The sequence below is a fragment of the Parasteatoda tepidariorum genome, chromosome 5, assembly GCF_982258835.1.
Source record: "Parasteatoda tepidariorum strain Cologne lab strain chromosome 5, Ptep-v5.0, whole genome shotgun sequence".
Taxonomy (NCBI): domain Eukaryota; kingdom Metazoa; phylum Arthropoda; class Arachnida; order Araneae; family Theridiidae; genus Parasteatoda; species Parasteatoda tepidariorum.
The window spans coordinates 75,940,722-75,966,598 of NC_141759.1; the positions used below are offsets into that span (position 1 = coordinate 75,940,722).

The 25,877-nt window shown below is 27.0% G+C and overlaps 1 protein-coding gene across 25 annotated transcripts in view; it reads right to left on the reverse strand.

Annotated features, from left to right (window-relative positions):
- The window catches only part of chb (CLIP-associating protein), a 146,244-nt gene that overhangs the window by 113,266 nt on the left and 7,101 nt on the right, over positions 1 to 25,877 (reverse strand). For all 25 annotated transcript variants that reach the window (XM_087164308.1, XM_087164301.1, XM_087164299.1 and 22 more), the window contains exons 3-9: positions 24,464 to 24,542; positions 21,876 to 21,919; positions 20,793 to 20,852; positions 18,377 to 18,468; positions 15,192 to 15,267; positions 14,953 to 15,053; positions 13,308 to 13,384 (exon numbers count right to left, since the gene is read on the reverse strand). In XM_087164308.1, the coding sequence (XP_087020434.1) occupies positions 13,308 to 13,384; positions 14,953 to 15,053; positions 15,192 to 15,267; positions 18,377 to 18,468; positions 20,793 to 20,852; positions 21,876 to 21,919; positions 24,464 to 24,542 (529 nt within the window). The remainder of the gene's footprint in view (positions 1 to 13,307; positions 13,385 to 14,952; positions 15,054 to 15,191; positions 15,268 to 18,376; positions 18,469 to 20,792; positions 20,853 to 21,875; positions 21,920 to 24,463; positions 24,543 to 25,877) is intronic.

Sequence of the window (25,877 nt, forward strand, 5' to 3'; positions counted from 1 at the left end):
TTCATTCATATAATTCCGTAAGTGGAGCAAAAAGAAAAAAAACATAGAAACGAAGAAAAAAACCACAAAAATATTTTCTTTCTGTAACTGTCAGAGATAAAAAAGAAAACATCGATAAAGATTAAAGAGCAAATATTTACTTTCCCTATTTTTTATATTTCAAGTCCGGAAAAAAAAAATTTCTCAAAAGCATCAATATACATTTCGTACTAAGAGACCCTTAACAAGACTTTTTTTTTCTTCAAAAAAGAAAAATACACTAATTTCGCATTTTCTAATTCTTTTGTTTCACATGAAATTATAAAACATTAGTTGAAGGCATATTATAGATTAATACAAACTACATTTAGAAATATCTATTAAGTTGGATTACCTTCCGATTAGTTAAAAAAGAATGTAACAAGGTAAAATTTGCCAAACATTTTCTCTAATCGATTCCAACTATTAGAAAAAAAAGTTATTACAAGTTAAATTCGATACACGAAAAAATCAAATGGACCAAACATCTTTAAATAAACCATGCTTCACACAATTAAGTAAAAATAAATTTTAAAAAATTTATGTATTGCTATTTTTTAATTTATAATTTAAAACAAAAAAAAAAAACAAATGTGTAAAAAATCAGTAAAAAATTTTTCTTTTGACATTTTATTGGATACAACAAATAAAAGTGAAATGATTTGATAACACACTCCTAAATCAAGAACATTTTTTTTAAAGTGGATACATGGTCCTATATTGAATATACTTTGATTATTGCTTATTCAATAAACTTGAGTAACTTAATTTTCAAAAAAAAAAAAAAAATCTACGTTAGAGAAACAGGCATTCGAAAAAAGGTACATCAAATTTAATATGGTTAGAAGGCTTCAGAAAAATGCTGGTACTGCGGACGAACTACTGATACTGAGGGCGGGAAAAAAAAGTGAAGAACATTAGCATTGAAAAAGTTTCTTGAGAAGGCCAGAAGCCGCCCAGGGCGATTGATCCAATAAAGTACAAAAAAAGCAGTCATTTCATTGCATACACTCAGAATATATTGACTATTTTCTAAGCATTTTTTAATACTACGTGAAAATTAGGGCACAATTTTCATTCGTAAGAATCGAATATCAGATTCGTATAACACAACCATTTCAGTAAAAACTTCAAACAGTAAGGGAGGGAAAAAAATCGGGAAAGGAATGAATTTTTTTTTTAAAAAAAAGGCAAAGATTGATTATTTATTTCGAAACATCTATATTACATACAGTGGTACTAAAAATAAGATAAGTTTTGTTTTAAGGATTCTTCACAAAAAACTAAACCTCCAACGAGAAACATTTCATAAAACCCTAACCTCAGAAAAATTTCGTTAATTTCAGAATTTGGAATATAATCCTAGCACAAAACCTTCCTTTTTATTTTTATTAACAGCCTATGGTTCCCTATTTGATTGATTTTGCATCCTTACATTGTTTCGGATCTGAGTTTTACAGATCAAAATTACTTTCTTCTGTTTTGCCTTTCTAATAATAAAAATACTTTAAAAAAAAAAAATCAGACCTTAATATTTGGCAAACAATTTTTACTTAATTCAAAAATCAGGATCCTGGCTAGAAAAACTGAATTGGTTCACTATCATATACAATCAAAGCTTCTTCGTGTCGAATTCCAAAACAACGAGTATGAGTTAAAAACAATCTGAAAGATATACGCAGCAATTTGACCTAGAATAAGGCTTTAAAAAAATTCGACAGAAAATTTGCATAAATCTAATCAAGCAAGAAGCGATTAAATTATACGATATCGCTTTTGATTGAGTTATCCGCAAACACGCCCACTGTAATCGAGCCGTCATCAAAATTAAAGTATTGATGATGTGTATATGGGAAGAAGTCATAAATTTTATTTCGGTTTGCAATGCAGTTAGAAATGGAATGTCATTAATTAAATGAGCTAATAAATATTAGTTGTGACTACGCCATTATTCTACAATGCACACTTTCATAGGAAATATATTTATAATTTCCCTTTACAATTATTAGAAAAAGGAAAAAAATTTCCTAGAATTATGTATTCTGTGGTGTTTAAAGTAATGGAAGTATTGATTTACAAAGCAATGTAAATCGAGGAAAGATAGACTTACAAACCTATAAATTTTTTTAAATTTAAAAAAATAAATAAATAAATAAAAAAAAGATTTTTTTAATAAGTTATTTATTCTGTGGTGTTTAAAGCAGTGTTCTCCCTAAGCGTTTTTAGAAGGGGGGTCAGTTGTGCCTGCCCTATGATCTCCATAAAGGAGGCCACTTTGTCCTTAAAAACACTGCCTTTTTATTCATATTCCATTTTTTTTTAATTCACTGTTTAAATAATAATTACATACTGGTAAAATTATCTGTGTTTAGGTCAAATTCTGATTATTATTACAAATATTTACTTTGGTAGGACTAATCTAAACTCGTTAAATTTTTAGAAATCTCTCTTCTTTAAGGGAGGGGGATACTTTTATTTATATCCGTCGTTGAACAATTTTGTTGTCCAATTTTGGGTTTACGACTCCCAATGTTTACTCCGTAACCTGTAATTTTGCAAAAATCCAGAAGACAAGGAAACTCCTGGATCAGTACCCTCAGAGGTTTGATTTGTTATGAGAACATGGAGGCCTTTGAGACTCGATAGATTTAACGTACATCAGTCACCATTTACTACACGGGGAGTCTTCGGCCGGCGATGATCGAATCCACGACCTCTTGGACATGGGTCCAGTGCCCTACCAAATTCTTTTATGCTTTAATTTTTAAATGTTTATGTTTTCATAATTTTCAGTTTACTTCTTTTGAAATTATTTATGCCAAAAGATTGCCAATTAGCATGCCTTTAATTATTTTGGTAGACTTCAACTTTTTCTTTCATTCTGATAATGGGAGATAATTATTTTTTGAAATATACACATAAAATAGTATAAGAGGGTAATTTAAAAATTGTTGAGAATCAAATTCAGTTATTCAACAATATTAGACATTTTGATAAAATTTTTACGGTGTTGAATGAGTGCCCTTTTAAAACTTATAGAGCCCTTAACTGAGAGGCAGCGGCCCTGTTTTTTTTTTTTTTTTTTTTTAATTCCTAGGGAGAGCTCTGTTTAAAGTATTACTACTAGTCCCCAATTGACAATAGAACAAAAAGCTTTGTAAAACGAGCATTCCCTTTACAAAGCTATATCTTCCTTCGCAATAAAAAAAAAATTCTTTATTCTGTGGTGTTTATAGGTGATAAAGTTCTAGATCTACAAAAGAAGCCATTAAAAAAAAATTTTTTTTTCACTAATCCCGTATTTTTGTATTTATGGTAAGACAAGATACAAATATTAAAAATGATTGTTTACAATGCTAGAACAAAGAGCTTTGTAAAATTTGGATGAATCGATCTATATACAATACTATATTTTCTCTTTGCAATAAAAAAAATTATCCTATAATTCTTAGTTTTTGTGGAAAGGTAGTACTAGTCACCGATTTATAAATTTAGAAAAATACCTCTTCAACTGAAAAGCTGAAATCAATACACAACAAATCAATCATTGCATCATTTTATTTCAATTCTTTTTTTTATTATGGTTTTTAACTCAATTGTGCTAACAGTCCCTTTTTAGGGACGATTTTCAAAATGCATAAGCTCACAGGAATTATTTCACAACATAAAATAAATTTACCTAAATAATTTCTTTCAAATTTTTTTATCGGCAGCCCTTACAATTGCAATTGCTTAGTTAAGAATACAAACATTTTTATTTTTAAGTCAAACGTAGTTTATAGCATTGATTAAAAGAAAAAATGTTTTATTTATAAAATAATTAATTTGTAATGAGCAAATATTTTTGCAAAAAAATACCTTTTTCTTGGAAACTCAAATATTATTATATTTATAACAATTTTTGTTAATTGTCAATTTCACTATTTTTTTAAGTAATTTTTTGTTTGATTACACACTAATTAATTTATACACTCTTAATAAAATAGTATATTGATGAAGAAAATCTCACTATAAATTTGCGATTTGGAAAAGTTTTGGCCTAGAACGTGCTCTATCTTTCGATTCTTCAATGAAATCTCCTTAATTCTAATAAAAAGAATTATCATTTACTCCTCGATCTTTATTACTACAGAAATTATGTTTTCATAAAAAATAAAGAAAAAACATTTAATTTGTTTTGAAAGCAGCGGATGTTTAAACGAAATAAATTTTCTAACAAGAGAAAATTCATTTGATCGAGAAAGTTACACCCCTCAATAAAGTGTAGAAAAATTAAAAAATTCGTAAGTAGCCGCGGCAGAAAAACTAATAAACATTTTCTTTAACACTAGATTGCCTAAGGAAGTCATTTTGACTGCTTTTAATTTCAATTAGAAAAACAATGATGTATATAATGACACGATTTATTAGATTTTTGTACAACATATAATTTTTTTATTGTTAATATTTACAAATAACTTATTATATAACTGTAAATAATATAAAAAAATATTAAAAATTAATATTAAACAAATTTTTTTACCCATTATTTATTCTTTTACAATCCAGTCATTTTGACTGCTTTTGGGCAATAATAGGCAGGGGTCTGTTTAGAAGAAATTTGGGTCCGTTAACGGACCCTTCACAAAATATTTTAACTTAAAAACGGACCCTTCACAAAACGATTTTTCTTTCAATCGGACCCTTCACAAATTTGTTTATCTTCATAGCAATTTTGTTAATCAAATAAACCCTTCCCAGGGCAGAAAACAAGAAAGATGGATGTAAACGAATTAAGCTTTTGTCTTCGGCAGACAATTCTTCCATTATTCGTCCGAAATTAATATTCTGCGTTCAGCAATATAGGCTAAATACCAAATATTTGTATGTTGCATCTCTAATTTAGAAGCAGCAATTGCTGTTTATTTTTGAAAATTTAATTCTTTTTTTCATTATAATTTTACTGTGTTGAGTATAATCTTGTATCTATTTAAAATTTAAAAACTCTTTGAAGTTTTTTGCAATAACCGGACCCTATTTGCACAAATTCATAAAAGCGGACCCTGGGTGAAAGAATGTGAGAAATTTTTTCACAATTTCACGAAAACCGGACCTTTCACAAAATGTCTGAACAGACCCCTGATAGGTATATGAGCAATTCTACAAATAAACGCCAGTTAGGCGGCCAAAAAAAAATTTAAAAAAATTTGGAGGGCACACTATTTCTAAATGAATTTTCTTCTTCCTTACACCCTAAAAAGTCGAGAAAAAATCGTGAACATGAAATTTTTTCTTTGTGACATACTTTAAATGTGACATACTCAGATAAATCTGAGCCGTTTATTCAGATAAAACGATTTTTACATAAATATAATATTATTATAATGTTTTTCTAAAATGTATTTATAGAGATTTCATAGTATAAGATTATATTTTAGTATAAAAATTGGCGTTTATTTGTAGAATTTCTCATATCGTCGCTTTGAAACTAAACCGTGGTAACTCAAAAAAGCAAATTTTTCAGGAGAGCAATTTCTATCTAATGCTAATCACGCCAATGCGATAACGATTTATCTGCTCTCTAAATTAATTTTATTGAACTATGAAGATAATACTTTTTTTCTCTAAAAGGGTGATTTTTTTTACACAAAATGACCCAAATATCTCATTTTTCGATTTTTTTTTTTGAGTTTTACGGCGATAAAAGCCACGATATGAGCAATTCTAGAAATCAACGCAAATTAGGCAAACAACAAAAAAAAATTTTTTTTGGGGGGGGGGGGCACGCTATTTCTACATGAATTTTCTTCTTTTTTACACCCTGAAAAAGCAAGAAAAAATATTAAACATGAAATTTTTTCTTTGTGACATACTTTAAATGACAAAATACCAATTTTGAATTTTTCCCGATTTTTTCAATTTACGAACTTTGATTAAATTTTTTTAGTTTTTTTTTATACTAAAATATAATCTTATAGTATGAAATCTCTATAAATACATATTAGAGAGACATTATAATAATATTATATTTATGTAAAAATCGTTTTATCTGAATAAACGGCTCAGATTTATCTAAGTATGTCAGAAAGAGTATGTCACATTTAAAGTATGTCACAAAGAAAAAATTTCAGGTTCACGATTTTTTCTCGCCTCTTTAGGGTGTAAGGAAGAAGAAAATTCATGTAGAAATAGTGTGCCTCCCAAAAAAAATTTTTATTATTTTTTGGCCGCCTAACTGGCGTTTATTTGTAGAATTGCTCATATACTAAGTTTCAGTCTTTCTAGTGTTATTTTTAATAAATAAAAAACCTATAAAATTCATTTTATAAATTTTTTTATAAAACTACACAATAAAAGTACACATTTGACCAGTTACTTATTCCAAAATAAATTCTACATCCAGCAAAACAATATCTTGGCAAAAATCGTTTTATTTCTGGCACAAACCCAGCAATTTTTTCCGCTTCCCCGCGTGACACACTCCCTTTTCTACCTTCGATCCCCACTGATCTTCTGGGATCCGCTCTTTAATAGCCCTATGCTTCCTGAATTTAAGCTAAGCGCCCCCTTTACCCATCCCATTCGAATGCAGACGCACGTGAGGGGGCGGCATTCATTTTTCTTTTCTCTGTTAAAATCGTTTGGGTTCTCGGAAAATGTACCGCTACAAAAATCGAAACCGTTAGGTCACTTTTTTCGAATTAAAATTAACAATAAGATAATGACAATGCCTCAACCGGGATTGACTTTTTGGAGACAAAAACTAATTTTTGATATTACAAGAGTCAAAACTGATGGAACTAACAAAAACTGGTTTAAACTTCTAAAACTTAGGCATGAGAGAAACGTAATGTAAAACCGCAATCAAGTAAAACTGAAAATATAATTAAAATTGTTATAAAAATAGAAATTGAATTTACTTATTTAAATAAACTTCATTTAATTTTTTATCCATATTTGTCACGGGTTCTGAATCAAATCGAATGTATTAAATCTAACTAAATCTTTTCATAGATATCCTATGCCTTTATTTTAAAAGGATATTTAATAATAAATAAAAATAAAAAAAAGACAGGAGAAAACATGATTTATAATTTTAAAAGCGTCTACGAGATGATTCTTGTTCCTGATTTATTAGAATTTATAGAGAAAACTATAAATAATTTCCTAGCTAGAAGGAAAAAAAGTATTGAAAAAAGAAATTTACAAAGTAAACTTATTTATCTTTATAGTAGAGGAAAATTTCCATGAAAACTCCGCATATTCTAAAATTATTATTCGGAATTTATTATTTTCTTTTTTTTAAAGAAAAAAAAAATTGTAAATTTTGACTTATGAACCACGACACCTTATTATCAGCTGACTAAGTAATAAAGAAGCAAAGAATTTTTCTAATAACTTTTCTAATTTGATTGTCTTTCCTAAAAAATGAGCAATAATTTCAAATCCTAATTAAAGAAAACTTTAGGTGAGAAATATGTACAGATATGAAACTAAAACTTCTCTTTTCAGAGTTTCAAAATTAGTTCAAAAGTTCGTTAATCGATGGCGCTGCTGAGAACTAAAAATTTATGTCTTTCTGGACTAAAATGTCTACATTAAATGTCTCTTCGCATTCTGAGTGTTCAACTTAACGTTATTTTGTTTTGCTATGCAAGAACCATAAGACATAGAAACTTGAAACTACTAAGATGCAGGGGTCCCCCCCCCCTGTGCCCACTTAAAGCTTTGGGGGGGGGGGGGAATTTTCACACTAAATAAAAGTTTTTACACTAAATAATAGTTTGGGGGGGGGGATTTAGACGAGAGATTTTTTTTTTTTTTTTTTTAAGTGAATGCGCCCAAGAGCTTGGGCCACTGCTAAGATGTGTAGAAAAGTGTAGAGGGATTAGATGGAATAAAATTAACTTTCGATCTTTAGTTCGAGAATTATCAACTTTTAAACTTGTAGGTGAAAATACCATACGGGCTGCTCTACAGGTTGTTGAAATAAAACTACAGAATTTGGTATGCTGAAAAAGAGGTACGATGTTAATTTCTTTATAATTTTAACAATTTTTTTTTTTACCATTTCTAATTTGTTTAAAAGTTTTGGCAATTTTAAGTGCTTTTTTACAATTTTTTCCCACTTTTTTTTCCAGCTTTACGTTACATTTGGTTTTGCTGTTCAAAATCTATATGAAAGAAAATTTATAAGATCTATGGCATGAACTACATTAAAATATCACATTTCTCTAATAAAAAACTATGGAGTTTAATGTAAGTTTGAAGATAACAATTGAAGATAGATAATTTTAATAGGTTACCCATCTTATATTGGAAACAGATCTAAATTAAATCTTGCTTTTTTTCGATAGCCTCAACCATCACTGAAATTCAATCGCATGTAATAAAATGATGTTTGTTACATGATTTATTAAAGAGTCATGCTGTTTTATTCTAAAATGTTCAAGATTCTAGAATGTTCATTAAGTTATCAAAATTCTCATATAAGGTTTAAAATAGAAAATAAAATGTTCCAAGCTTCCTTAAAGCCAAAGTTAGAGTAATTTCAGCTTGTGTGCTTATGTTTTCTTATAATGTCTAAACAATTATTTTCACTTTGAAGTGGTTATTTTAAAATAAATTTTGAAACCTTAATATAGTTACAAAAAGTTTATTGTATGGATATGGTCTAATATGCATACATCAACGAAATTACTTGTATTAATAATTTTATTTAATGAAATCTCATGTACACAAAGTATGCATCCTATTCATTTCTTAATTTTAAAATTTATCTTGTTGCCCAATATTTTTAGTATAATTCTATAAAACTATCTTAATATAAAGAACACCCACTAATAGTAGAATTCAGGCTCAGAAAAAAAACAAATTAGGACACTTTTTTTCAAAAAAATCTTGACATTTTTCGGAACATCATACATATAGAGTACTTTTAAAAAAGACAAACCAAAGTATAACTTGCTCTACTTAAGTACAATAAAAGCAAATTTTATCGCAAAAGAATAATAACTATCTTTAATTTTAGAATTACTTAATTTAAGTCAGAAAATTTTTACAGTTTCCATCATAACTTTAACAATATTGACCAGTATATTAGAATAACCAGACTGATAAACATATTTTGGCAAAATTAATTATTAGCACTTGCTGCAGGACAACTAAATATAACATATGGCTGTAAAAAGATTGCCTTCAGTTTGCCAATTTTTTCTCCAAAAAATGAACATTTTATTATTATTTTAATAAATATGGAATTATTATGAATATTTTATTACATTCTTTATTATTAATAGATTATTTGATCCTTTAAAGCTTTCCCATCTTTCAAAAAATGGCCACATGTTTTAAAAGTGGCTTCTTTAAAAATGCCACAGCTGATCAGTAGCGATATAGCCTAATTTTGCCCGATCCTAAACAGAACAACTCAGTCATTTCAAATTAATGTATGAACCATTTTTATAGACCTGTTCAATTAAATAAAAATAAACTATGTCAATTAGTCAATATTCCCTCATACTAATGAGCAATTCAAATCTTTAATTGAGTTAAAGATTTTCTTCCTGATCAAATAATTCTAATATGGTATTTTAATAATCTTGAAATGTAAATATGCCACATCTTTGTACAAAAGTAATCCTCATGCATGTTCCCTGAATTTATCACATAAAATTCTATATGATTATTGCATTGTTGATTGAAATCATTTCAAGAATCAGATGAAAGAGACGAATTAATAATTAGGAAATTACTAAAGTCCGCCCTACAAGATTTGTTACTAAATTTGTTAAAAATAATAAACATATGACACCTGAATGCATCACTATAAATATTTGATTACATGAAATTGTTAATAATTTCTTTTTCATAGCCTGAATTCAAAAAAAAAAAATTTAAACAAAGAATCCTGTGCGTAAGGCTATGTGCATGAACCACATAATTAATTAGTTGACAGATCATAAACTGGTACAATCGAATCTTGCGATTTCTAATAGCATTATTCAATAAAATAAAAATATGTATCAAAAATCAACATATTTTGATTCGTCAAATCTATTTTTTAAAAACCAACATTTGTATTCTAATGAAATGGGAGATTCTGAACACACACAAAAATTAGGAATATCAGAGCAAATAGGGCAAGATATTTTTAATAAGAAATATCAGGATGACTACAAACCCCAGAAAGACTATAGTTTTGATAAATAAAAAATAACTGATATATTAGTTCAGCTAAGGTTTAATATCTGCATAAGCCATAAATGATGAAATCTCAAACATTTATTTGTTTACATACATACTTGAGAACAATTTTATCTCTTCCTTACTGTGAAATTAGCATCTCTTCATGAATACATTACAAATTATTTAGAAAATTCAACAACAATAATCTCTGTAGGCCATTTGGTTGCACTATTATCAGTGACCTTGTAAAAATAATATCCAAGAAAATCTCACTGTAACAAGATATAGTAGTAGTACCATGACAAGTAGACCTCCTAGACTCAAGAACTTCTATTAATATGGTGTCCCCTTTTTTTCCAAAACTTCTTTTTAATGCAATACAAATATTAACCTATGAAGCTTCAGCTTAAACGAAACAGTAAAGTAAGCCTTAGTTCTATTATTATACTTTTACTTCATGTAAGATGATGCAATGTCAGCATAGTGAAGATAAGAAAATTAGTAAAATATAGCTCAGTGGTTGAAAAACGCTATTTTTAAATAAGCGAAAGTAAAAATAAATCTTGTAAGACACCCAATGTATATCTGATTATGTTTTTCTTGATAGACTATGAATACACACTGAAAGTCTTGAGGGGAAAAAATAAGGCATACTGTAGCAAACAAATGTAACATATAAATACAATATGAATTTACAGAACTGTGATTTCTCCTAAAATTGTGTTGTGTCCTTTACTTCTAATTTTGTATTAATAAGGGCAGTTTTGAGGAGAACTCCAGACTAAAAGTCTGAGGCTGTCTGCTACTATGGTAACAAGCAAGAGCATATTTCTAATGGTGGTGAAATGGAAGAAAGAAAGTGTCAAGTGGTTTACTCACGCCAGCCAATATCAAGATTAAGACAAAACTATTCCCCCCCCACACACACACCCCTATTTGAAGGGTCTTTTAATCGTAACCATAGTACCCGCCAGGAAGCAAGACAGGTGTCTGGAGGAGTTCTCCTGAAAGCTGCACTATAGCTGAATTGATTAAATAGAAAATTAAACAGAATAATCACAGAAGCTCAAAAAGAAAGTTTAATGGCACGAAAGGCAGATTTGGGTATACTAGGAGAAACATATCTTAAGCTATGTCATAAATATGTATAATCTTTGTTTATAACATATTTCAAAGAGCATTTATTATTTGCCACAAAAATTTTTCAAAATTTCCAGTTAAACAAAAAATTGACAAACTAAATAATGTGATGTTACAAATTTGCAGCCATTAGTTTTGATAACCAGATAGCAAGCAGAGCAAGAAACACAGTTGTCTCAATAAAATTACAACAAGGCTACCGGAAATTGATAAGCAGCATAGTCAAAAATATAATATTTAAGTACATTTAACTGCAAAAATAAATTGGGTAAAATTGATTTCTTTCTAGATTTTTTTAAACCTGACTTAGTTCAATATTGTTGTAAAACTCTGCTTAAAACAAATGTTCTAGGAATTTTTTTGACATTGGAAGTCTGATGAATCTATCCAAGTACGCGAAAAATTTAAACAAAAGAAAGTTCGCTCCAAAAATCAGTTTGACAGGACATTTCAACTTGGCTTAGCAAAAAAAGGGATCAAGAGTCATACTGGAAAATCGAAATAATATTGCTACAATGGCAGGAAAATTTACCAGCCTTAAATCTAAATAAAAATCTTTTACCAAAATTAATAAAGCATCTTAGGCAACAATAATTTTTATGGTCTTTTGAAACAAATAAGTATCAAGCATAAAAGTGAAAAAAGAACAAAAAGTTTGAAACTGTCTCAAACCACAAAAAAATAAAAAAGCATGTAAAACTATTTTGCACAAAAAGAAAACAATTAATATACTTACATACTAACTTTTAAAAAAAGATACTCAACTTAAAGTGTACATTTGCAGCTCCAAAAGCATTAAGTTTTATATATAAATGATAATTAAAAAGAATGTAATAAAGTCAACCAACAAGACAACATAGACATATGAAATTTTTTTCGAAACTCGTGAATTTAACCAAGCGACGATAGAATCTCATACAAGAAGTAAATTAGGACTTAGAGATCAACTTATCTTTTACAGCTGGATTCCCTAATTTTAAAACCCAAACTTTTATAAAATTGCATGCAATAATGCTTAGTATATTATTTTTTTATGAAGTAAACTTTAGAGTTAAGAAACTTATCAGATCATTAACACAGGGTTCTAGTTAAAAAATGTATTAATAAAATATATAAACTTAATAGCTACATTTTAAACTAATTTCAATAAACTTCACAAAAACACTAAAGTCAAGACAGCAAAATGTAGCGATACACATTCGAGGTTTCGAACAAAATAACTCTTTCAATTCTTCCAAACTTAATCGAACATAAAAAAATAAATAAACATTCACTCAAAGTATTCATTTTGAAAAGTTAGTCCAAAAATTAATGTTTGAGTCTTAAAAAATGGCGAAAGTTAATTTTGGTTGGTTAGTGTCATATCCTCCATTGAATCATATCTCATGGTGTGCTTGAATAGTCTTTGCTATTTCTATGGCATTAAATGAATATAAATCTTCTTCTGTAGGGTAGTTTAAGAGGTGAAGGCCTGCAGCGACTGCAGGGCAGTTAAAAAACATGATATGGTTTGAGTTCAACATTAAGACAGTTGCCACAGTTTTGATATTTTCTAGTCCCATCTGCAGAGATTTTCATGTTTTTATGCTGTTTTGTTCTTAGTCTGATGAGAGTGGTGACTGTCTACCTGTCGATGTGAAGATTAGTTATTTGATCTTGGGCCTAAAGTTAATTTTAATTTCTATTTTAAAACTTGGCCGAAGTGTAATTTTTCCTTTTTTAAAACTTTAACATGTATTAAGTAACAAAACAATTCTAAAATAAAAATAATCAATTCAGATTGCATTCCATACTTTTTTTCAAATTTTAAATTTGAGTGGAAATATTCATACAAAATTAAGATTGTAATATTTCTTTGTGTAATAATTAAATTTTTCTGGGCCAAGTAAAAATCAGGTAATTTTAAAAAATTATATGGTACATAAAATAATGAATAGAAAATTAGTAAACAGAGAAAACAATTTTTAAAATAAATCACTTACCGGCTCTTTCAAGCGCAGATGGCAATAAAGCCCCAGCTGCTCTGACTTCATCAAACTTTGTAGAAAGAAGTTGTAACCTATTGAAATAATATCCCATGTATTATTGTAATCTTACAATACAAAAGCACTTATGGTATAAAATTGAAAGTAAAAATAGTTATGCAAATGAAATGAAACCACATATCTTGCCGGTGCTACTTTGGTCACATTGGTTGGGCAATTGAGACCTGTTCTAAAATTTAGGTTTAAGGAATGCGATAAACATAATTCCTTTATGAGTTTAATAAATAAATTATCACACTACATATTGGGACGTAAGTCTCAACTTCGATCAGCTTGACGCTCTTGATTCCCTAATTAATAGATGACATCAGTTCCAACCCTCCCACATTCAGCATAAAAATGTATTCCACGCTCATTTGCCACCATCGGTTGTAGTTTTTATTTTGGTTCCTCACAAATTTTTTTCTTCTATATCTTCATTTTGAACTTTTTCTTTTTGTGACTTATATTCAGTTTCAATTTTCCAAATTCATGCACTGTTTAAGGGTGAAATGTCTTAACACTCAAAACTTTTCATTCATTTTTTTACTTCAATTATGAAGCAATCCAAGTTGTTATTGACAGGTTCATTCATAGCTGTGTTGACATATTTTTAACAAAAATGAGTCATAATAAAAAGACATGTTTAATTTAATTCAACCAAGGAATAATTTAACCAAAATCACCTAATTTTAAAAATATTTATAATTGTACTAGTATATTTATACAGAGTATTACTATTTGCATAAACCAATTGTAAAATTTGATTAAAATTCTAAATACTACTAATAGTATACTAATATTATATGCATAAAAACTCTTGCCATTTGCATAAGAACTGTAATAATATTTTCATTAATAGACATGTTTTTTGTATTTCATCTCCCAAGAAACCAAACAATATTTTAACTTATTCACAAAATTATGAATAGATTTTTTCCAATTTCACAAATACAGAACTCCACAAAAAATTTTAGCCAACAACTGGTTTTTGTAGCTTTTTTTTAAAAAAAATTCAGCACCATATTTGAATAATTTCACAAAATTATGAGTAGATTTTTTACGAATTCATAAAAATGGATCTTTCATAAAAAGTCTGGAATAACCCTTGATAACTTGAACTTATTTTGATATCAAATTGGAATGATGATTTTTTCATAACCATGGAGACAACCAGATCCAAGACAATAACATCTTCCACAATATTCAGTAAAAAAAGTTAATTCAAACGTTTATTACATTACATAGAATATATAATTTATAAGCATTCAGAATTTCAGAATAATTTATAATTTAAAACTTTTAAAATAACCAAGCTTATTAATTTTTAGAATTAAGTTTTTAGAGACTTTAATACATTTAAGGACAGTTTGAGGCTGTTTCTGACAGGAAATCCAACGTGCTCTGCTCCCACCCTGACTTTTCAGTAATTTCAAAATTTTTACTTTTGAAGATAGAAAACAATACTTATAAATCACACTTTAATCTGCTAAAATTTAATGCACAACTTATTTTTAAATCACTCATTTGGTCATGCAAAGAAAAGACCTACTAAGTGTAGTAACACAAAATGAATTAGTGTTTTATAAGCAAAAATACTTACTTAGGAGGAGGAATTCCAGCTCTCTTGGATAAATCATGCCGCAGTCTTTCTCCGACATGTTTGTAAACATGAACTAAGGTTTGCATAGCGGTATCTCTCACCTACAAAAAAAAAATATTAATAAAATAAATAACATTCCTTTAAAACATATAATTTTATTATATTTCAACCAATAAATAAAAAGAACAATGGAATTTATAAAAGATATATTCAATAATATTTAATAAAAAATTACTTACTTGAGAATTTGGATCCCCAAGTAATTTGACTAGTGAAGGCATCAAACGTGAAATTACTATTGCAGATGAACCAAATCTACATAGAGAAAATTCATCTTTATTAGTAAAATCTGTGAAATCATAAAGTGTTATTTTAAATAAATGATAATGCGCGAATTAAAATGAAAACATATAGGTCAGTTACATAAATGCAGGGAATGCACATAAAAAGTAAATAAAAAGTAAACTTTCCATATTTATATAGATTAGTCAGCTAAAAGTTGATGTTAGCCCCATTTACTAATTCACTGTTTTTTATAAAAATCTCTTTGTAAACCACATTCTTGTTTGAAAACAAATGAAGTGTCGAGTATTTAAAATTTCAAGCTGGAAATAATTTTTAGAGAAAGCAAAGGATATTAATTTAAAAATGCTAATTTTCATCTATTTTTAATAAAGTAAATAGTAGAAGGGTGTATATGAAACAGTATTTCGGTCAACTGGCCTTTTGCCACCAATAACACATACTTTTGTCAAACTTTGAGTGATCATTCAGCTTAATATGGCTGATTTGCTGACACAATACAATAGGTGATAAGCAAGACTTCAAGAAACCACTCAGGTGAGAAATCTAACAGCATCAAATCATACGATCTCAGCAGCCCATTCTGATATTTAAAATATAAAATTCCCAACCAGGAAAAACAAAAAATTACAAAACTCAAAACGTTGCTCAACAATGAAACTAACTTTTTGGGTAGAGAGCTCAATTTCTTTTCTTTATAATAATGAATTGCCAACTGACTACCTTTCCTCTTCTTCATTCTTGAAAAACAGAAATGAAAAACAAAACTCATATTTTGAGTCAATTTTTGAATACTTAATAATAACTAGGATTTTTTTTAAAGGCATGTTTTTCTATACTTGGTTTAATTATACTTAAAAAGTTTTATACTTAAAATTAGTAATATTTAGGAAAGAAACAAAAAGCAAAACATTTACCAAATAGATAGAGTTTTCATAAAAAATAAAAATTTTAAACAACCTAATAAAATTCAAACTTAGAAAATATGAGGTTTTTATGAACAACTAAAAAAAATATTATGTAAATTTAAATTAAGAAAATAAAGCATGTTCCTATGTAACCGGTGGCACTCATCCTCCTGCGGGGCATCAGGCATTGCAGATTATTAAAGCATCTGCAGATTTTTTTCAGCTTACATTTAATACATAAAATTAACACAGAATCTAAAAATTTATTTTCATTTACTTAACAAAAAAAAAACATAAGAAAAAAAAATAAATAAATAAAACAAGCCTAAATATTACTAAGAGAAACAGAAGAATAATTTTTATTTCCTAAACTATTATCCTTACAAAATTTGTTTGCCAATTTACAGATATATCAGAAAAAGAAAAGTGGTGATTTTCAAATATTCTAAATAAAATTTTTCAACTAGCAGGAATTTTGAAAAATAAAATATATAAAAGATAATTTCTTAAATTCTAAATTTTTTCTTTTTTTTAGGCTTCAATTATTCCATAATTCAATCAATTTTTAAATAGCATAAATTTTTTTCAATTAAAATAACACATTTTTAAACAATTTCTTAGTATGCAGTTTTTATTTAACCTATGAGTGCTAATTTTGTTGTAGACATGTTAAATTAATCCTAATATTTACAATAATAGTCTCTGTCTGACTGTGTTATAGTTTCAGACAAATTTGAATTCATGAAAATTGCATAGCTGCCAACTAGGTAAAAACAAAAATATGAACACAAAGCATGATAAGCCAATCAGAGGTAATTGTGACACAAGTATAAAACACTGAAAATTTTATGTGCAAAAAATCGATATCAAGATATCAATTTATAAACCAAACAAGTTAAATATTTAACATAATTTTTTGAACAAACATTTTTAATTAAATTACCTACTAATGGAGATAATCACACTTTTACAGTAACTAATTAAAGAAAAAACTTACTTCTTAGAAGAATCGCAATACTGGATTTTAAAATCGCATGAATGTGAATCGCGAAACTAGATTTTAAAAACATGAAAATACAAATTCCGATATTGAAGTTTTAATTCTCACAAACACGAATCTCGCTGCATTATTTTTAGATCGAGCGAAAATGAACCACAATGTGTAGTTTTTATATCACGTATAAATGTAAATATTGATGTTTGATATTATAACCGCATGAATACGAATAGTAATATTAGATTTTATAAAACAAGTGAATATGAATCCGGACATTGGGTTTAAAGAATGCATAAATACAAACCATGATATTGGATTCTTAACTTGAGTGGATCAAAATAACGATGTACAATTTTTCTATTGCGTTAATATGAATCGCAACAGATAACTTTCAAATCGGGTAAATACAAAAATCGATGATGGACATCAAAATCGGGTGAATAAAAATAGCAATATTAGCAGATTTCAGCGCAGTTCGAAATATTCAAAATAGCAAACATCAGCCAAACCAAAATAATCAAATTGGTGGCAGAATCATATGTATATAAATGTCTTATTAACGGGATTTGCAATAGCTTCAAAATTTCGTCAGATTATAAGTTTGTGATCTGAAGAAGTTCAATAACAAATGGTCTTAAGACATGTGAAATTACACTATATTCGCTGAAATAACACGTCCTGCTTCTAGTATTTAGACATAGGAAGGGTTGAAAGAAAATCAGCATAAGGAGTGAAAAGGTGCTAGCATACCAAAAAATCAATACATTTTGGCCAAAAAATCGGATCTTCGGAACAAGGCAAAAAAATCTGATCAAATACTATTTGAACAGTTGGCAGCTATGAGATTGTGCTGCAGATTGACTCTGCATGCTTTGCAACCACTCGGTAGAGAGCGTACAGTTAATATAAATATAAGTACTAATATAAATGACCCTTATCAATTAGAATTTCAGAAACAAAATTATTTTGCATTATGTCATGAAACAAATGAAATCTTTAAATTTGACTTGTAGAACTGCAGAACCAATATAACATGTCAATAGCTAAAGGTTAAACAATTATATCATTTATTTTGAAACACAGTTATAATAAACAACTTTTTTGCTTTTAACTGCCATGTAAGTTTTTTTTTAATAATATATATGATCAATTAATATAGTCTAAAAGAAACATCGGTTTGATATTTGAATAGGAAATTAAAGAAATGAAAACTTACATATCTAAGGTTTGTTGCAAAAGGACCATAACTTCTTCTCGTACTCTGAAGTTTTTATGATTGAATGCTATGCTTAATTTATCATACACATACTGAAAAAGAAAAATATATCTTTTGTGAATAATATCAAAAATAGAACTAGATAATATACAGTTAAATTCCACTTTCATAAAATGTTAAAATTAAAAACATTGGTATAATTACATTTTAGACAGGTAAAATTAATGATGTGTTCTCTTAGTTTGTAAATCCTCAAATAGGCACATAATTTCAAAACAGGAAGAAAAATTGGTAAAGTAATTGAAATAAAAAAAGAATACATTTGAAGGCCATTTTAAATGTACCTAATTCATTAGCAAATATTTTAGTTTGAATGCTGAACTTTTAACAAATATCATGTGACTGACAGAACAACAAAAGGCAACATTAGAAAAACAATATACTTTCTCAATCTAAATTATATTTAAATAGTTTTTATAGACTTTGAATATTGCACAGGGTTCTCCCTAAAAGTTAAAAAAAAACTAGGGAACTTTAAACATCGTAAATATTTATCAAAACGCGTAATATTATGCAATAACTATATTTCACCTTCAACAATTTTTAAATTACTCAAACTATTTTATGAGTATATTTCAAAAAGTAATTCTTTCTCACTATCAAAATATGAGAAAAGGAACATTTAAAGATGCTTTTTTTTAAAGGTATTTATTTAAAAAATAGCTTTAAAATTTAAAATCACTTAAGAAATGCATTTATATCCCTTCTTGAAAAAAGATACTTATCAAAATTTAACCAGTTGACAATAATCCTAACAAAGTAAAAATGCGTAATAGTAATAAGAATTAAGCCAATAAACACAGATAATTTTACCAATGTGTAATTATTGTATAAACAGTGAAATAATTTTTTTTCAAAATGGAAAACAAATAATCAGAAAATGATAACAAATTAGGAAAAGAAAAATAAATAAATTAGCAAATATTACAACTTGAAACAAAAAAAAAGTTTTAAATAATACACACTTTTAAATAAGGAAATTAGGTAGTAAGGGTCTTAAAGAAACATTTTTTTTTATATAACTTAGACAACATTCAATAATTTAGATCACACAGTCTAGATAATTTAAAGTCTATTGTAAATAAATTTTAAAAATAAATAAATAAATTTTTACAACACTTAGAATTTTATTATTCAACCACAAGTTGGCGGGAGCAAAGTGAGTCTAAAGCGAACAGGTAGAGTTTATTCAAGCGATTTAGGAGGGAAAGGCAAAGAAAGTTGAAGAGAATCTGGAGAAAGTGAATATAGACAACCTATATTTGGCAAGAAGAAATTGTAAAAAATAATCAATAAAAAAATCTGATTTATTTAAAGAGCTTTCTATCCTAATGAACCCAAGAATTGGAATGAGATACCAGTTTGGAATGCTTGCCAAAAAAATATGCATGTATTTTAAACACTTTCTCACCAATAAAATTTAATAAAAAGTGAACTCTTCTACTAATTTTTCCTACCACCTTGTCATGGTTAAATAAAAATTAAATTTTATCAGTGTTGCTGCTTATATCTTAACACTTAACATTGCCACTTAACATTGCCACTTTACTAACACTTAACATGCTACTCTAGTCTCAAGCTGGAGCGATATAGATAGTAAACTTGTGAATGTACTTTTAACAAGAAATAATTTAGAAATTAAAAATGAATTTACTAACAAAATCAAACAATTAAAAATATAAAACTGACTGATTTACAGAAGAATGTTAGAAATAAATTTCATTTATCCCTCTTTTTTTTATTTTGAATGAAATAAAATGCTTTTAATATTACTTATTTCCAATAATAATAACATATTTTTTTGAACACAAAATTAAATCTGCTTGAAAAAATTATGACTATACAAGGCACCTAAAAAATTGTAGAGACAAAGGGAAGGGTAGGTAAGGACTAAAAAATCAAAAAGCTTATATAACCAGAAATGTTATCAAACTCCTTCATGCAGTGATGGATTTTGAATGTTGGATCAGTTCAGTCCCTGCCCAGATCATTTTATTTATCAATCCACAATTTCTTTCTGAAGAGATCGTTCGAAGCTATCCTGTTGTGATCCTGTGGAGTTGGCAAATTTTGTAATAAAACTCATCTGCATTGTTGATGCTGTCAATGCTTTGTTGGTGGCCAACCATTTAATTCGAGAAACTTAAATACTGGATGGAGCATAATAAACTGTACCCATTTAAAGGGCAATAATTTTCAATAAATGTTTGGTTGGAAACTTTCAATAAAATGTGCACTTTCTTCACAGCAAATAATTTAGTGATTCAGTTTTCATAAGTAGAAATGCCCTTTAACATGTTTCAAAGGCTAGAAGTTATTATAAATACTCATTTATTTCTAAGCATATTTGACATACCTGAGGAGAAGAAACTGGATTCATTAGTTTTAACATCAGGCCCTTAGCTTGCAATCGAACCTAGAAAAATTGTTCAAAAATCTGTATCAAAATAAAGCAATGTTGAAAATATTTAAAGTATCATAACAAATTTCAAAGCATTAAACATAAGGACAAGTTTCTACTGATATAGTTTCTACTTCTATTGAGAAATTTCTATTAATAGACTTTTATTGAATAAAATATAAAAACAAATAATAATAAAAGAAATTAAAAAATTATCCTGATTGAAGATAAATACTCAAAAAGATTAATACATAATAAAAAGATACAACCAAATGATAACATTAATAGGAAACTATATAAAAATTGCAAACCTATAGTATATTTCAAAATCAACCCTGCTCATAAAATTCAAACAAATTGACACTAAGCTTTGAATGTACTCAGAAACTAAAATTACAAGCATAAATATCAAAAAGAGAAATAGTATTTTAGTAGTCTTAAATACAAAAAATGTTACTCAAATTAATCCTAACAAGAATTAATTGTTTTTTTCTTTATTATAAATTTTCTTTAAAAAATACATAGTAGAAAAATATCTTAGAAATGAATTTCAGCTACATGAATATATATAACAAAGAAAGGTGTGAGGTAAAGTAATTATAAGTTTTAACATAAACTATCAAAGTAATAGTGATTTAGATAACAAAAAAAAATTCCAATTTATACAATGAGTTTATATTTAATGTATGAAAATTTTAAAGGACAGCTACAACTTGTTAACTGTTACAAAAATCTTTTGTATTTTAATAAAAAAATTTCCCCTGTCATCAGTTTAAGGTTGATTTTCACAGCAAAAATATTTTGCCAAATTATAAATAGACTTAGTATTTAATTTTAGAACAATATGAAATACTCAAAATTGTCTAAAATAATCAAAGATGAAACCACCAATCGTTTTTTGATTGCTAAAAACAGATGACTAATTATACCAAAGCTTACATTTGGATTTGCATTACAAAAAGTGAATGTTATCTTTATTGAATTATCTTCTAATAGACAATTAATTATAAACAGACAAAAGAAATTTTTAAACAGTACCTGATCTTTACCATCTCCAAGCCTATCTACAGTAGCAGGGAATACTGCAAATATATAATAGTTTTAATAAGTAACATAGATTATTGTTATTTAAATCAATTTCTATAACAGTTATTTAACTTATTTGAAAAATAATACATTAAAAGATATAAGGAAACAAACATTTCACTCTTTCTTAAATTTCTCTCTAACATTAGTAAAATATTTTAAACAGTTATGAAAATAAAAAATGGAAAAAAACATTAGGAAGTCCACTGAAAAATTAGGAAAAAAACTTTTCCATATCGCAGCACTTCAAACAAAAAGGTATAATCAGGGTATCTGCTAAATTTTAGATTTTCAAATCCAGGACTTTTCATAACTCTCCATGACTAATTCCAAACATTTTTTATGACTTAACGAAGCTACTATTTTCTTCAACAAAAACACAACAAATTTTTAAAAAAAGCTTTATAATAACATTAATTGAAATGATAGGTATAACCAAAACTATTATACTCTGCATCCTTATATTTATAGATTTTAAATTTAAAAAAACAGAGTTAAGAATTAGTTGAAGCAATAAAATAGCTAGAAAAAATTCAAAAGCAATTTTCTTCTTCTTTTTTCTGCAGATTTATATTCTGCAGAAAATATATATAGATAATTTTCTTGTTCATCAGAAAGGAAAGAAATATTCCTGATTTTTCTGTTCTCATTTTGGAATTTAAAAAAATTCACCAATGACTGGCCTGTTTCAGCTAGAATTTTAAAAGATAATTGACTCTAGAAATGTTTTTTCCTTCAACTTTTGAAAAAACATCATAATTTTTAAAGAACATGATAAAAACATTTTATATTTTAATAAAATATGACTGTGAGGGTGGATTTTGCTACAAATTCCGATATTCGGAACACCATGAAATTGGGGTGGGGGGAGTAACGTCCATTTTAAAAATTAGATTTTCAGGCAACCTAAATCCATGTCTTTTCATGATTTTTTTAAAAAAATAGTTAAAATCAAGACATTTCATGACAAATTTTGTTCAATACCGAAATTCATGACTTTTCAGGTGCGCAGATAACCTATATAATGTTCTGACTCGCTTAATTATTATAACTACTAATTTAAAACACTTTCTAAAACTTAGTTACTTTGAACAAGCTAAATATTTCTTCTTCAAAGAAATACACCTATAATATTTGGGGGGAATACACCTATATAGTTGCTATTCAGTAAAAGAGGATAGATAACTAGAAAATAACAGCTAAAATATTTTTTTTAAAATTCAAATTAACTTGTTAACTCAAAAGTTTAAGGACCTTGGGAGCAACAAATCACAGATATATAAATAATAATAAACAGCAGAACATGGCTTTCAAAAAAATGGAAATTGAATTACAATGAATTTACATATCTGTATTGAATCTTTGTAATTCACCAATCAGTCAATAAAGATTTGATCAGTCAATAAAGACAATGTAGATTTCATTTTGAATAATGATGTTCAAATCAAATACAATATCTGAAGATAACGTAAAATGATGTTTACATACGAAATTAGAAGATAATCTAAAACAATGATCAAATACAAACAAATACTACTGCACTAAATGGTATCAACTAAACTATAGAACAAAGGTGAGGTTAATAAGACATGCAAATAGGAGTTGTGATACAGCATCGAAAATGTATGTTATGTGCACAATTCGCAAATAATCCAAACATAACTTGTCATATAACTGATAATATAAAGTTAAAGAGTGAAAAACCTCTTCAAAATGCATTTTTCATGCTCTTGTGCAAAGTTTTGAAAAATTACCAAATAGAGAGAAGAAAAAAATTTGGCACTCATAATTTCTGTATATTAGTTTATAATCTAATTAAATTTTTAAAAAATAGCAAACGAGAGAAAACTTTTTTAATTCATTTAGATGCAGAACGAATAACAATTTTTTTTCTCTTATCACCTATGTTTGTAGTCTATCATCAATAATTCAATTACTTGCTCTTTATTATCTAACATAATTAGTTTAGTAACCAAATTTATAAGCCTATAAAAATACATCAAATGAATTTTAATTGGATAAATAAAATAAAAAACATAGTCTGAAAAGAAAAAAAAGTTACTTTAAAATTTATTTTAGTTATTAAGTTTTAACCACCAAATATTTAATTTAATTAATTTAATTAATTTATTTAAGAAAATCATATAATTAATTGTGAGTATTGAAATAAAATTTTTGTACTGGACAAAGTAATTTAATGCAGAAATAATCTAATAAAAAGGCATAGAAAAAAATTAATGCTTTTAACAATTATATTGTGTTTTCACTCTGGGAAAAATAATTAACGAAGCAAAAAGCTTAGTGTTAGCAATTAGAAGCTGATATCTATAGATTAGGAAATACAGCACTAATAAGCTAATTTGATTCAAATTATTAAAATGTTACAATTTCTTTTCAACTAAAAATAAGGTTAAAAAAAATTATAGCAAAATATATTATTTAATGACAAAGTTTACTGAGATAAAATAAGAATCAAATAATTATAGACACAAATATGTTTGTGGATTGCTTTAAAAAAAAACATCAGAATGCATATTTACTTGTGGATATATAAGGCTTAAAATCTTCTTTCATTTCTTCAGCTAAAATCGTCATGATTTCAATTCCATTTTGTGCAACCTATAATAATGAAATATATATGAGAAACAGTGCTTGAGTGGTAAATTTTCTGTGGGATAATTCTGAAAATCCTAACGTTGTGAGCATTTTTTTTTAACAATTTGTGGAACTTGAATCGAAAAAATTTTTTTTAACTACATATGATTTAAAATTTTTTAAATTATAAACAATCTTAAGTAAGGCTTTTCCTATTTAATTTAAATTCCTAACACAATTAAATGTTAAATGAAGAACAATTACTAATATGCAAAAATAATAACTGAGGTTTTGTATTGTATCTTTGGCATGTGGCTATGTTAATTCGTGTGAAATATGCATGTACCAATGCACAAAAAATGATATTCCACACTGAATTAATTAAATTTTAATTGAATTAAATAAATAAAACTAAATTAATTCAATTGATAAAAAAAAATTAAAAAATGAGATTTTGTCTAAACACCAGCCATACTATTTCCATTACAGCCCTGGTGCAACAGTATGTTATAGTGCAAAGAGCAAAAAGAAAAAGAAAGAAAAACTTAGGAATGGGACATTTTACTGACAACATTTTTAAAATTTTCATATTTTTTAACCTCTGACTGAATTATTCCAAAGAAAAAACTAACAAAAATATTTCTTAAATTAATAATAACTGTTGATCATGTTTAGTAAAGCATGGAGCACCATGAGTCAAATACTATAGAAGGACTAATAAGCATCATAGAAAAATTGTTTATTTTGAAAAACTTGTCAAATAATTTTAACTTGACACACAGATACGACACAAAACTAATTACTTAAAGATTTATGAAACTAAATTGAACAGAAAAAAAATAAAGGAACAAAATATGTATAATTGTTATACACTATTTTTGGAAATAAGCTGTAGTAATATATTTAAAGTTAATCTACACTAAGACTTATTATTTTTTTCATTGAAATTTAATAGTTTATAATTTTCTTCTAAAGAAATTCACAATCACTTAAAAATAATAAATCTAGAGAAATAAGTTACTAAACTTCATAAAGTTAAATAAATACTAAATACATAATGAAAGTAAAGCAATGATAATGCAAACAAAACTTTCATATAACAATAAAGCTTTTTACAATATTCCTTTTATATATCATTGCAATGATTATATTCTATGAATAATTCAACTTATTTTCTGAAGTCCTACAAGATATCACATACCATATTTTTTAAAAGATTTTATCATCACATTTGCATGGTATTAATTTCTTTAAATAAATCCAGAATGATTTAATACACAAAGTCAATCTGTTTTAAACTGATAGTGAATATCAAAAATTCATCAGAATATGAACAAGAGAATATCAGAAGACTGATGA